General features: G+C 46.1%; 1 protein-coding gene across 1 annotated transcript in view; it reads left to right on the forward strand.

The window, feature by feature from the left end:
* Positions 1-8764: 8764 nt before the first annotated feature.
* Acbd3 (acyl-CoA binding domain containing 3) overlaps positions 8765-13818 on the forward strand; it is a 31400-nt gene continuing 26346 nt past the window's right edge. The window contains exon 1 of the mRNA XM_021197688.2: positions 8765-9101. Within this exon, the coding sequence (XP_021053347.1) occupies positions 8825-9101 (277 nt within the window). The 5' untranslated portion in view covers positions 8765-8824. The remainder of the gene's footprint in view (positions 9102-13818) is intronic.

Below are 13818 nucleotides of genomic sequence, written 5' to 3' on the forward strand. Positions count from 1 at the left end.
TTCTCTTCTCTTCTCTTCTCTTCTCTTCTTTTCTTTTCCTTTCTTTTCAAGGCAGGGCCTCTCACTGCGACTTGGGGCCCATTGACTAGGCTAGGCTGGCTGTCCAGTGAGCCCCACAGATCTCCTGTCTCCACTCCCCAGTGCTGGGATTACAAGAGCGAATCACTATACCTGCCTTTTTACATGGGTTCTGGGACCAAATTCAGATCTTTATCCAATCATTTTACCAACCGAACTATATCTCCCTAGCCCCAATCCCTTACAGTCCTGTTTTCTAAAGCTACTTAAGTGTTTTAACCCAAGGCACTGTAAGCTGGGTATGTTGGCACACACCTGTAACCCTAGCAATTGAAAGGCAGAAGTGTGAGGATGGAAGTCAGTTTGAAATGAACTAGCCCTACATGTCGATCAGGCTATATCACGAGACCGCGATTCCAAATACAAAGCCCACCACTACCAACAGAAGGAGTAATCATATAAAGCCGCTGTGATCCTTCACTTAGGGGTTTTCCAGGCTCCATGCACCCTTCCTTAGATCAACTAGATGGTCACTGAATGGAGCTACCACAATGTGTGTCGCTTGGTCCTTATGAATGACACTCGACAGTTTCTGTATTTTGTGTCTCTATCTTTGCACACTCCCAAGAGCTACCTACATTAAAATCCCCAAGAGATGGGATTTAATGGGGATCCCCTGGGATTCCCCAGGCAGAGAGAGAGTGGACTCTGTCTCTCAACTGTAGCCTCTGCTGGCTAGATGCCCCATCAAAGATTACCTCCTGGGCTGGAGAGATGGCTCAGCGGTTAAGAGCACTGACTGCTCTTCCAGAAGTCCCAAGTTCAATTCCCAGCAGCCACGTGGTGGCTCACAACCATCTGTAATGGGATCTGATGATGCCCTCTTCTGGTGTGTCTAAGGACAGTGATGGTGTGCTCACATACATAAAAAAATAAATAAAATCTTAAAAAAAAAAAAAATCAGCTCCCTGGCACTGACAGAACCTGTAACTGACAGAAGCTCTCAGGTAGCAAACCGGTCTGGGAGTTTTAATTTGTATTTTCCTATGTTGAAGTATCTTCTGTGACAAAAATCTTCTTGTACAGTATGAAGACTTAGATAAAATATGAAGGGTGGGGGAGGGATGGCTCAGGGGTTAGTGGCACTTGCTCTTCCAGGGGACCTAGTCAGACAGCTCACAACTGTATATAACTCCAGTTCCAAAGGATCTGATGCCCTTCTGGTCTTCAAGGGCATCTTCATTCATGTGGTGAACATAAATTCATGCAGGTATACACACATATACATAAATAAAATCCTTTTAAAAATATGAAGTATAGGGGCTGGTGAGATGGCTCAATGGGTAAGAGCACCTGACTGCTCTTCTGAAGGTCCCAAGTTCAAATCCCAGCAACCACATGGTGGCTCACAACCATCCTTAACAAGATCCAACTCCCTCTTCTGGAGTGTCTGAAGACAGCTACAGTGTACTTACATATAATAAATAAATAAATCTTAAAAAAAATGAAGTATATAGCCTATGCTAGAGAGAGGTGGCCTTTTTTAAAGGTGGGATTTCACTATGTAGCCCAGGCTGACCTGAAACTTGCTCTATGTAGACCAGCATGCTGTATGTAGCCTCGAACTCACAGAAATGCATCTGCCTCTGCTTCCACCTCGTATGGAGATGGGATGGAGGGCACACACCACCATACCTAACAAGAGCTTGCTTTCTTGCACAGCTCCCTGGAGCTTTGCTCCCAGAAGCCTACGTACAGGGTAGGAGCTGGATCTGGGTCTGGAGTCTGGTATCGGGATCTTTCTCACCCTCTTGGTGACTCAAGACTCTGGGACAGTTCTGTCCAGTCAGTAATAATAAAAGAGCTGACACAAGGGAAGGTCCTCTGTGCCGGCCACTCTTCTAAGCAGGGCTGCATGTGTTAAGTATTGTTTGCTTGTGCTGTGATCTGATTAGGTTCTGTGGGCACCGTTCCATTTTGTAGATGTAGAAACTGAGGCATGGAGTGGTTGTGTGTCATACCCAAGGTTACACAGGTTTGGAGGCACAAGCGTTGGGACTGCCTTCCTCTAAAGCTGTGCAGACTGACTCACCTCTCTGCTGTTAACGTTCTATTGTGACACACCTCCCCGACTTTCCATTTCTCCTCCATAGAATGAGGATCTAACCCCTATCTAAAAGAGATCTGTTCTGTTTTGAGTCAGGGCCTTGTGTTCATGTAGCCCAAAACTGGCCTCAAACTGACTATGTAGCCAAGGTGACCTTGGATTTCTTCTCCTGCCTCTGCCTCCAGAGTGCTGGGATTGCAGATCTGTGCTCCGCGTGGCTGAGACACAGCAAGCGAGGGAAAGCACCATCTGTGCAAATGTGAGGACCTAAGTTCCAACCCCTGGCACCCATGTGAGTCCCAGAGCGCGGGTTAGCTGAGAGCTCTTTTTTACTTAAAGATTTATTTATTTATTTTTAAATATTTTTAAATATTTATTTATTATTATATCTAAGTACACTGTAGCTGTCTTCAGATGCACCAGAAGAGGATGTCAGATCTCATTACAGATGGTTGTGAGCCACCATGTGGTTGCTGGGATTTGAACTCAGGACCTTCTGAAGAGCAGTCGGTGCTCTTAACCACTGAGCCATCTCTCCAGCCCAAAGATTTATTTATTTATCTTATGTATATGAGTACACTGTAGCTGTCTCCAGACACACCAGAAGAGGGCATCGGATCCCATTACAGAGGGTTGTGAGCCACCATGTGGTTGCTGGGAATTGAACTCAGGACCTCTGGATGAGCAGAGCTGTTCTTAACCGCTGAGTCATCTCTCCAACCCTATCTTAGAGCCTGTAAGAGGGGATACCAGGCTAAGATAGGTATGTGCACCACACCCAACTTGAGATTCTTGAGTGAGACGTTAGACCAAGCATGTCAGAATGAGTGTGAAATAAAACACCGAGCCATTACTAATGTTCCCAGAACTCTCACTGGTAGGACATCATGTGAGTGTTTGTCTGGGTATCCAGAAGTGCACTGTGTATAGACCCTGGCCTTGCAAGGACAGAGCCCCTGAAGAATATTCTGGTTAAAGGGCCAGCACAGCAGCTCACTGGGAGAGTGTCTGCTTCACGTGTGTGAGGCTCTATGTTTAATTCTAAGTACTGCCAAGACAAGAAGGGCTTATTCAGGACAGATGGCTCACGGGGTAAGTGTTTGCAGTCTAGCGTCATGGGCCAGGTATGGTGGTGCTTGCCTTTAATCCCAGCACTTGGGTATAGACAAAGGCAGATCTCTTATGATCTAGAATCTCTTCAAAGCCATCGTGGTCTACATAGCAAGGGCCAGGTCATTCAGGCTGCACAGTGAGACTTGTCTAAAAAAAGCAAGAACCCTGTGTGTGGCCATGCATGCTTCTGAAATGCCCTCATTGTGTGTGTGCTATGGGGAACGGATACAGAAGGATACCGTGGCTTGCTGGCTGCCAGCCTAGCTCCAGGTTCAGTGACACCCTGTCTCAAAGGAGCAAGGTACATGGTGATAGAAAAGGGCACTTAGTGTTCTCCTCTGGCTTCCAGAAGTGCACCACTCACATACCTGTACAGCGAACACACACACACACACACACACACACACACACACACACTGAAGCTTAAATCATATGACCATGTCCTGTTGAACTTTATTAGGGACATTTAGAAAAATTTTGCCTTCCTCAGAACACTGCCTGGGGTGGACTCGTCCTCAACTGTGCTTGTTTGACTCCCAGGCATGTCCACTGTACAGTGCCTCACCCCTCCCCGACACCCCCCACCGCCACCCCCCCACCCCCATCCTGCAAGTTAACCGTTCATCTCCCACCACCAGGAGTGGGTGGTAGAGTACATTTGACAGTCCCACCTGCCTGCCAGATGCAGCAGTACTGCAGTACTAATGCTGGGCAGCAGGTGGCGCAGAGAGACCCTGAGTTTAAGCTTTGGCCTTGGATGTCTTGAATGGATCCCTAGGAAAAAAAACTCCCTCTTCCTCCTCTTCCCCTCTCCTCCCCTCCCTCCCTTCTTTCCTTCTCTCTCTCTCTCTCTCTCTCTCTCTCTCTCTCTCTCTCTCTCTCTCTCTCTGTCTCTCTCTCTCTCTCTCTTGTGTGAGTGGGTGTGTTTCTTGTTTTTGTTTGAGACAGGGTCTCAATATGTAGCCCTGGCTGATCTAGAACTAAGATGAAGAAAGGGCTGGCTTTGAACTCACAGAGATCTACATGTCTCTGCCTCCTGAGTGATGGGATTAAAGGCATGTGCTTGAATATGAAAAAAAATATCCATAATTCATTTTCTTAAATGTGCACTGTGGTGTTTTGCCTGCCTATGTGTCAGATCCTCTGGAACTAGAGTTGCAGCCAATTGTGAGCTGCCACGTGGGTGCTGGGAATCGAACCCCAGTCCTCTGGAAGAGCAGCCAGTGCTCTTAAGCACTGAGCCATCTCTCCAGTCCCTTTAATGGACCATGGCTTATAAGAATGTTTTGAGAGTCTAGAAAGGTGGCTCAGCCATCAAAACCACTTTCTGCCCTGCAGAGGACCAGAGTTCAGTTCCTGGGACCTGTGTCAGACAGCTCACAACTGCCTGTGACTCCAGCTGTAGGCAATCCAAGGATCTGGCACCCTCTTCCAGCCTTTGCAGGCACCCACCCTCACACATACATGTAAGTCAACGATGAAATAAATCCTTAAAATGAAAAGATTGTTTTGAGCCAAGTGCAACGATCCGCATTTGTAGTCCCAGTTACTGGGGAGGCTGAGACAAGAGGATGACTTGAGCCCACAAGCCTGAAGCCAGTCTGGAGAGCACAAATGAGACCGAGTCTTGGGAGGAAGAGGCAAGGGGACCCAGTGTTCACTGCTGGGCCAGTGAGACGGATGAACAGACAGGCAAAGGCTATTGTGGCCAAGCCTGACAACCTGGGTTGGATCAGTAAGCCCCACATGGTAGAAAGAGAGAACAAGTTGTTTCCTGACCCCAACATGCTCCATATCATACACAAATTAATAATAAAAAAGTGAAAAGAAATTAAGATTAAAAAAGAAAAAGAAAGCCAGGCGTGGTGGTGCACACCTTTAATCCCAGCACTCAGGAGGCAGAGGCAGGCGGGTTTCTGAGTTCGAGGCCAGACTGGTCTACAAAGTGAGTTCCAGGACAGCCAGGGCTACACAGAGAAACCCTGTCTAGAAAAACAAAACAAAACAAAAAAACCCCAAAAAACAAACAAACAAAAGAAAGAAAAAAGAGAAAAAATAGCTCAATGTCATGCTTCAATAAATAACAGGTTTTAGGCCAGTCTGGGCTGTATGTAACTCTGTCTCAGAAAGCAAGCAGGAAGGGAGGGAGGGAGGGAGGGAGGGAGGGAGGGAGGGATTCCAAGTGTGGTGTGGTAGCACACACTTGTAACATCAGCCATCAGTAGACTGAGGCAGATTGCCTAAGGTTGGGAACCGCTTGGGCTACACAGTGAGTTTAAAGCCAGCCTGAGATACATGAGAAAGCTGTCTCATAAAAACAAAACAAAGCAAACAAACCAACAAGCCCCAGAAGTGAGGGGATGTTCTGTGCAGGCAGGCGAGGAAGAGCACAGTGCCAGCTACTGGAAAGCTCTGTCTTATCACTTCCCTTGTAGAGCTTCCGGAACACTTCTGAAGAGATAAGCTGACCTAAAGCCATTAACATTGCATGACAAAACAGGGAAGAAATGGGTTCTCCTTCTAGTTAGAGATGGTGAGGTAGGGGTGTGTGTGTCGGGGGAGAGGGAATGAGTTTCAGGGAGCCCAGGTTGGTATGTAGCAGAGGATGACCTCAAAGGCTTCATTTCCCTTTCTCTCCTCCGTGCTAGGATTTCAGCTTTTCCCACAATGCCCAGCCTCCTCTTCTGTCTAAAGAAGCCACACATACCTGCTATGGTGTTGCAGACAGAATGTCATGTCTAACCCCCATGTAATGACATTCTAATGTAGTGTTAGGGAAGCAATCGCTCATACAGTTATCACCCTCCTGGGATAACTATTCTTAGAGGCCACAAAGAGCATCTCTGTTCCTTCCACCATGTGAGAATGAATATAGCAAGAACATGGCTGCATATGAACCGGAAAGTGGGCCCTTAACCAGTGTAGGGCTGACAAGCCTTTCCTGGGGAGGTAACTCACCCTAGAGAGGAAGCCCACAACAAACCAAAGCACAGATACCACCAAAATCCAACTTGGTGAACTATGAGTTTTATTGGAGTTGCTTCTGGGAATATGGGTGATGGGTTCTTACAGGAGCAGAAATGACTCAGAGACACTTGCATCTCTAAGGCTGACCCTAGCATGGGTGACAGCTCACAAGGCTGGGAACCCGGAGCTCACGGCATAGGCTACAGGCAGCTCAACAGGTTAAAGAGGGTCCTTCCAGGTGCAGCAGTTGGTCTAAATGTCTTCCAGGCAGGACTGCTGGGTCTGCTTCTTCCGGGCAGCTGATCTGGTCTCCAAGTCTCCTTCTTAGCTCAGCTCTCTTTTGATTTGAGGTGAATTACTCTGACAAGAGGGATCTATTGAATCTGGTCAGTTTCAGGAACTTCCTGAAGCTATTTTGAGTGGTTTGCCTTCCTGCTTAAGGAGCTTCCTGTAGGATGGACTGTTTTAATCTTAGAGGAAGTTGTTACACATCAACCAGCCTTCAAAACAGCCAGTGTTTTGATCTTGAACATCTCAGCTGTCAGAACTGTCAGACAGCTGTTATTTATAAACCACCCAGGCTGTGGTATGTAGTTATAGTGCAGAAGAAGGCCTAAGAGACCAGGTAACAACATCAGTCTATCATTTTATGTGACCCGTGATAACAGCTTGGACAGTGTCTGTCACACAGGACAGTAAATGGCTGTGAACTTAGGGCACATCTCAAAACCTGCATAACACCAGCATTAGGCTTATAGTCACTAGATTGCTTCATTTTAAGGTAAGCTAGAAACCTGATGATTTAACATTAAAATTCCAGATTTTAACAGGCTACCAAACAGTTCAGATTTAAGGTAGATACCAATTGTTCTAGTCAAGTCCAGGGACAGACTCTACCCTGTGAGCTCCCTCTGGGGTAAGGGCTCTTGATTATTTTAATGTTGCACATAGTGGTGGTCACATTTTATTAAAATGTTTTGTTTCAAGACGAGTTCCTCTATGCAGCCCTGGCTGTTGGAACTCATTCTATAGATTAGGCTGGCTTTGAACTCAAAAATCTGCCTGCCTCTGCCTCCCAAGTACTGGGATTACAGGTGTGTAATCCTCCCCAACTCCTTTCTAAGTGCTTTACATTTTGCTTTACACATTACTTACTGTACTTTGGGAATGGAATGTCTCCCCAAAGCCCAGGTATTAAAGTCTTGGGTCCCACATTGGCACTATGCAGAGGTGACAGAAACTTCAAGGTGGGTTAGTAGGCCTCTGGTGATGTAACAGACTCTTGAAAAACATATTAACACATAGTTTCATGAATCCAGTGTTTTCAAAAAACTAAGAGGAAACAGAAGCTAGGGAACCTGCTCACGGGAGCTGAGGCAGAAGGTACCTTCCAGCAGCCTGGCCCTACTACTGTGCTCTGGCATGGACTTACCTCCTGGACCATGATGCCTTGGGGTAGGACATGACTACTGTCCTTTGTATTTTCCATAGTACCTGATATATAAGGTAGTCCTCAAATACATGTTGAGCTGTACTGAAACTGTATGTAATTGTGCTTTCATCCATTCATTTAGCTCAATAAAACAGCCCTAAGCTGGAGTGCTTGCCCAGTGTATGCATGAAAATCTTACAATTTTTCACTTTTACTGATTGGAAGACTCTGCTACGGAACCAAAAATCCCAGAATACAGCACTCGGGAACAGAGGCAGGTGGGTTTCTATGAGTGTGAGGCCAGTCTGGTCTGACCTTCGTAGTGACAGAGCTATGTAGCTCACAACCCTGTCTCAAAAACAAAAACAAACAGAAAAGAGACTGCTATGTACTCTCTGGCTGTTTCTCCTTAACTACCTCCTACCTTCCCGTACTGACACTGCAGAGATTCTGTCTTCTGGCCCTACACTTTCGTGGCATGGATAGCTGAACACGCCTCATGCTGTCCTTATGGCTTGCACATGTAGTCAAAGCCCTCAGGAGATTTGAGGCAGGAGGACCAAGGACAACCTGAGCTAACGAGTTCAAAGCCAGCCTGAGCTACATAGTTAAAAAAAAAAAAAAAAAAAAAAAAGGAGTCAACCGTTCCCTCCCTTAGCAGAACGAACATAAATTAAGGGAGAGGACAAACACTATGCGGGGAAAGGAAAGCCTGATTTCTACTTTAAAATGAGGATGGCAGTTGCTCTGCATCTCCGGAGTCGCGGTGGAGAGGAAGAAAAACTGGCGTGCAACTTCCCAACAGCGACTCTGCTCAGACGTCTCTGCACCGTTGTCCCCTGCAGGGTCGGACGCGCACTCAACCATCCCCCGCACCGCTGCTTGGGGTTCACCTCACACGCCCCCGACCAACGCGGACCGCCACGAACCCCACGGGACGTCCAGGCTCCCTGGGCCGGCCGCGGCGGTGGGGTGAGCCTCTCTCAGAGAGGGGCGTGAGGTCCCCAGCAAGCAGAGGACGCCGGAGGGGCGGGGCCCACACGCCCGGGGGCGGGGCAGCCGGCGCTTTCAAGCCCCAGCCGCCTGGGCGGCGGAAGTTCCGGTGTCGGCGAGCGGAGGTGAGAGGTCAGCAGGAAGTCGATACGTGGCCGCCGCCTGTCCCCGCCGAGGAGGCGCTGCGAGCGGAGATGGCGGCGCAGCTGAACGTAGAGCAGCTCGAGGTGTCGCTCGACGGTCTCACGCTGAGCCCGGACTCGGAGGAGCGGCCCGGCGCGGAGGGGGCCCCGCCGCAGACGCCGCCGTCCTCGGCCCCCGGGAACGGACTGGGCTCCGGCGCCGCGGGGCAGCCGCGGGAGCCCGGGGAGGCGGCGGCTGAGGGTGCGGCCGAGGAGGCGCGGCGGATGGAGCAGCTCTGGGGCTTTGGCCTGGAGGACCTTTACGGCCTGGCGCTGCGCTTCTACAAAAGTGAGCGGGTCACTCGCCCCTGCGGGCCCGCGGGCCGTCCATGCCTGCCCCACCCACCCGAGCTAGGCCGGGGTGACCGGAGCGCCGGTCCGTCCTTGGTGGCACCGGAGTTTGTCACTGCCGGTCCGGCCCCTGGTCACACCCCTGAGAGACCTAGAACCTTGGTTTAGCAGCCCGTGTCGCCTAGTTGCTGGGGCTTTCCACCTGGTTTAAGTTTTCTGGTTTCCAGCAGCTAGAGTGGACAGGAGCGCGCGCTCCCCGGGGCTTCTATTCTGGGATGGATTTTGCCTTTTTGTTATGTACCGGTTTTCCACCCAGTTTTCCGTGGCTCCCAACAACATCGAAGCGATTTTTAAAGAGGAAAAAAAAAAAAACTATCTTAGCGGAAGAAAGAAAATTGTATTGGGTCCCACACATCCCTTTTCTAGCCTTGAAAACCGTGAGCATATATGGGACATGATCACTCAGCGGTAGGGATGTGGCGAAGGATGAAGTAAAATACTAAGTTCATTTATTCCCTTTTGCCTGAGTAAGTGATGGCCACTGTGTTCTATTAACTTCTAAGTGGCTAGGAAATTATACCATGTAAGTGAATAATGAAAACTAAAGCGAGAAGTTATCATTCTCTGTTTCTCTCTTTCTCTCAACTGTTTCTTAACATTGTGATGTGCGGTGATTTCCTGCCTTTTTTTTTCTCTAGTTAATATTGGAGGTAACAGTCATAAGATTTGGTCAGTGGGAAAGAGCTTGACTCATAGTCTGATTCTTAACGGCTATTTAGGTTGAGTGGGGAGGCAGAGAGATAGGACAAATGAAATTTTAAAGGTTGCTAGGCTCCACCTGCATTCTAGAATCCCATATTTATGACAAGCTTCCCAGAGATAGGGCTTTCGGATTGCATAGTTCACCAGCTAAAGTTGAGTTGCTCACTGTAGTGACCCTGTGTTAAGGTAGTTTTATTTTTAAATTAACTTTCATTGTGCAAACTAGTGAAATTCTACGAAACTTTCCAGAACAATAAATGGTTACTCTACATTCATAGCATTTTAAAATTTACCCTTGAACTGTTCTTTGCCACGGCTCGAGGAGTTCAGCCTTTCCTGTGTGGTAGCTGACTCCGGGGTAATGAGTTTAGGATCACTTTATCTCGTAAGTTGCCGATTGATTTTAGAGTTTGTCATAAATGCAAATCCACTGGTTTCTGTACAGTTCACATAGCAGTGTTTGCCCTTAAAAGTTAATTTTTGGAACTTGCTTTTTAATAACATAAACGGCAAGAAACAGGGACCAACCAACTTTAACTCTTTTTTTTTTTTTTTTTTTTTTAATTTTTAATTTTGTGAGTGAGTGAGTGTGTCAGTGTCAATGTGGATCCCCCAGGAGACCAGAAGTGTTGGATCTCCTGGGGCAGGAGTCAAAGGAAGTTCTGAACTGCCTGACTTGGGTATTGAGGATTGAACTAGGGTCCTTGGGAAGAGCATTGTGCATTCTTTACCAATGAGATATAGCTCAAGAGCCAGAAAGAACCAACTTCTAATCTTTGATTTTGCTGCATGAGTAACAAAGGGAGTGAAGACGTATTTCATCTGAGCCCATCTTATTTGAAAATAGCAATATTTTCGTAGAGAGAAGAAAACACTCAGATGGTGTCACACACTTAATCCCAGAACTAGGGAGGCAGAGGCAGGTGGATCTCTGTGAATTTGAGGCCAACCAAGCCAGCACAATTCTGGGACAGCCAAAGCTACATAGCGAGAGCCTGTCTTAAAACAGCAGTAACAAAAACCTAAACAAACTGATTAACTTACTTAAAAAATTGTATAATGTGCAGCAAATTTAGCATTGTTTTGGGTCAGGAGCCTCATTCTAAATTATTGTTGCTGTATAAATTCCTAGAAACTGAACTGCTAGAATCAAGTTCTACATAAAGAAGCTGGGTTATGTCACACTGGACTCACATTTAAGATTTAATTGTTTAAACAGATTATTTTAAATTGCCTTCTGAGTGGCAAGAGTCTCTGGAGAACCCATATCGAGGGGCTAAGTTATTAGTCACCTTACAGAAGGAAGTGCATCAATGGGGATAGTTTGCTCAACTCCTAAACCAAGTGCTCACAGCTATTCAGGCGCTTAAAACAGTTGTCTGTGTGGATTATTACTTGGCTATAACAGTGAAAGGCTAGTGTAAGTATATCAGGCACTAATTCAAAGAGAAAAGGATATAAAAGCAGAATTAACAGAAACGGGATGGATCCAACAAGGCTGCCTTGTTTTTATTTTTCTGGTGTGTATGTGTGCGTTTTCTGTGTGGAAGTCACAGGACAACCTTGGGTGTGGTTCTCCTTGAGATGGGATCTCCTTTGCTGCTTTGCACACCAGCCTAGCCACGTGCCGAGCATCTGGAGATTTTCTTGTCCTAGCTTCTCTTTATGTAAGGAGGCCGAGTTTACAGATGTCCACTGTTTTATGTTTCTTGATTTTTTTTCTTTTTAAAGGAGGTCTGAACTTAGGTCCTCATGCTTTTTTTTTTTAAGATTTATTTATATATATGAGTACACTGTAGCTGTACAGATGGTTGTGAGCCTTCATGTGGTTGTTGGGAATTGCGTTTTTAGGACCTCTGCTTGCCCTGTTCCTGCTCACTCTGGCCCAAAGATTTATTATTATACATAAGTACACAGTAGCTGTCTTCAGATGCACCAGAAGAGGGCATCAGATATCGTTATGGGTGGTTGTGAGCCACCATTTGGTTGCTAGGATTTGAACTCAGGACCTTTGGAAGAGTATTCAGTGCTCTTATCCGCTGAGCCATCTTGTCAGCCCCATCCTCATGCTTATACAGCAAATAAATTCTGAGCCATCTTCCCCAACTCCACCCTTCATTTTAAATTACATTTTATCTTCTGTGGACTAAATTTAATCTTGAAATCAAGATTATTTTCTATTGATAATAGCTGGAGAAGCCAGTTGGTAGGGTGCTTGCCTTACTGGCTTTAGGACCTAGGTTCTATCAACAACACCATATAAGCAAGCTATGGTGTGGCAGGCCTGAAATTGCAATACTCAGGAGGTGGATGTGAAGTTTAAGGCCACTCTCAGCTACATAGTTAGTGCAAGACCGCTCTGGAATAGATACGTGAAATACCCCACCTCACCCACCGCCAAAAAGTGTTTTGTGTTACATACTTATAATAGTGATGATCATAAACCAGTGATGAACTACTGTATCAGCAACTCTTGAGGTTTTTTTTGTTTGTTTTTTTTTGCTAAAGTGAAAAAGTGAAATGCTAGTGTGTATAACATAGCTTATATAGTTAGGCCCTGAGTTCTATCTAGGGGATGGGATGTGTACAGTAACAGACAGGATGATGAAACTGTAAATTGGTGTTTTACTATGTAAACATCAGGAGGCTTTATACCCTTATTGTGGATAAGGCTTAATGCTAGGATGCTACTGTATGAATGGTACAATCCCCTTTGCTCTTAAGGAGCATGGAGGCAAAAGACTTAAAGGGCCAGTTGACACCTGCAGAGCAAGTGTGGGTTGAGGAAATAGTGCCACTCCAGAAAGGACAGTGGAGAGGGGATGGGGCCAGGCATGTGAGTCTGGGAAATGGAAAACAGGAGGTAGTTTGATGAATTGAGGAGAAAGTTGAATAAAACAGGTCCTAGTAGCATTTGGTGAAGTTGTATATTTATGAAGTTGCTTAGCCTTTTTGTTAGATGAAGAACCAGGAAAGTTTTTCAGAAGAGGAAAGAAGTTGCTTTTAATTCTACTTTAGCAAGATTAAGCTAGGCTTGCCTAGCCTTTTATGTTAAGGTCCTAAAGAATTCCAGGGCTTTATATTTCTGGAATGGAGTTAACTTGTTTTTGTTGAGTTATTCAGGGTTTAGATTTTTCCTTTTCAAAAACTCACTTGCTGTTAACATTTTGTCTGGTAGATTGGTTGCATTAATTTATGATCTCAAACTAATGGTTGTCAGTGGTTACAGAGCAGATATTTACTAGATGTCAGGTGAAAGCTACATACATACTAGTCCTCCCATGAGAGTTCTATGTTATCTACATCTCTTAGTTGAGGGACCTGGCCTAGGCCATTCACTTACTCCTTGTAAGAGGCAAGGCTGATCTCTCTCTGGTTTCAGGCAGTTCTTCCCCTGCAAAGGGTGACAGTAGATAGGACCCTGCTTTCTGGTAATATACTGAGGGAAAGAATTCAAAAGTACTATCAAGTTACTTTATTACTTGAATATTTTTGGCACGAAAGTATTAAGAACTAGTGGAATGATCCAAGTTGGGTTTTTTCTTTGTTTGTTTGTTTGTTTTGGTTTTTTGAGACAGGGTTTGTTTGGGTTTTGAGACAGCCCTGGCTGTCCTGGAACTCACTCTGTAGACCAGGCTGGCCTCGAACTCAAATCTGCCTGCCTCTGCCTTCCGAATGCTGGGACTAAAGGTGTGCGCCACCACTGCCCAGCGAGTTGGTTTTGTTTGATTTAGATTTATTTTATTTGCATGAATGTATGTGTACCACTTAATTGCCTGCTGCCTGCAGAGGACAGAAGAAGGCATTGGATCCCCTGCAAATGAAGTTACAAATGGTTTTGAGCCACCATGTGGGTTCTGGGAATGGAACCCAGTTCTTCTGACCAAACAGCCAATGCCTTTAACCACTGAGCCAGTTCTCCAGCCCCTTCTTTTTTTTTTTTTTTTTTTTTT

This window comes from Mus pahari, chromosome 5 (genome assembly GCF_900095145.1).
Source record: "Mus pahari chromosome 5, PAHARI_EIJ_v1.1, whole genome shotgun sequence".
Classification (NCBI taxonomy): domain Eukaryota; kingdom Metazoa; phylum Chordata; class Mammalia; order Rodentia; family Muridae; genus Mus; species Mus pahari.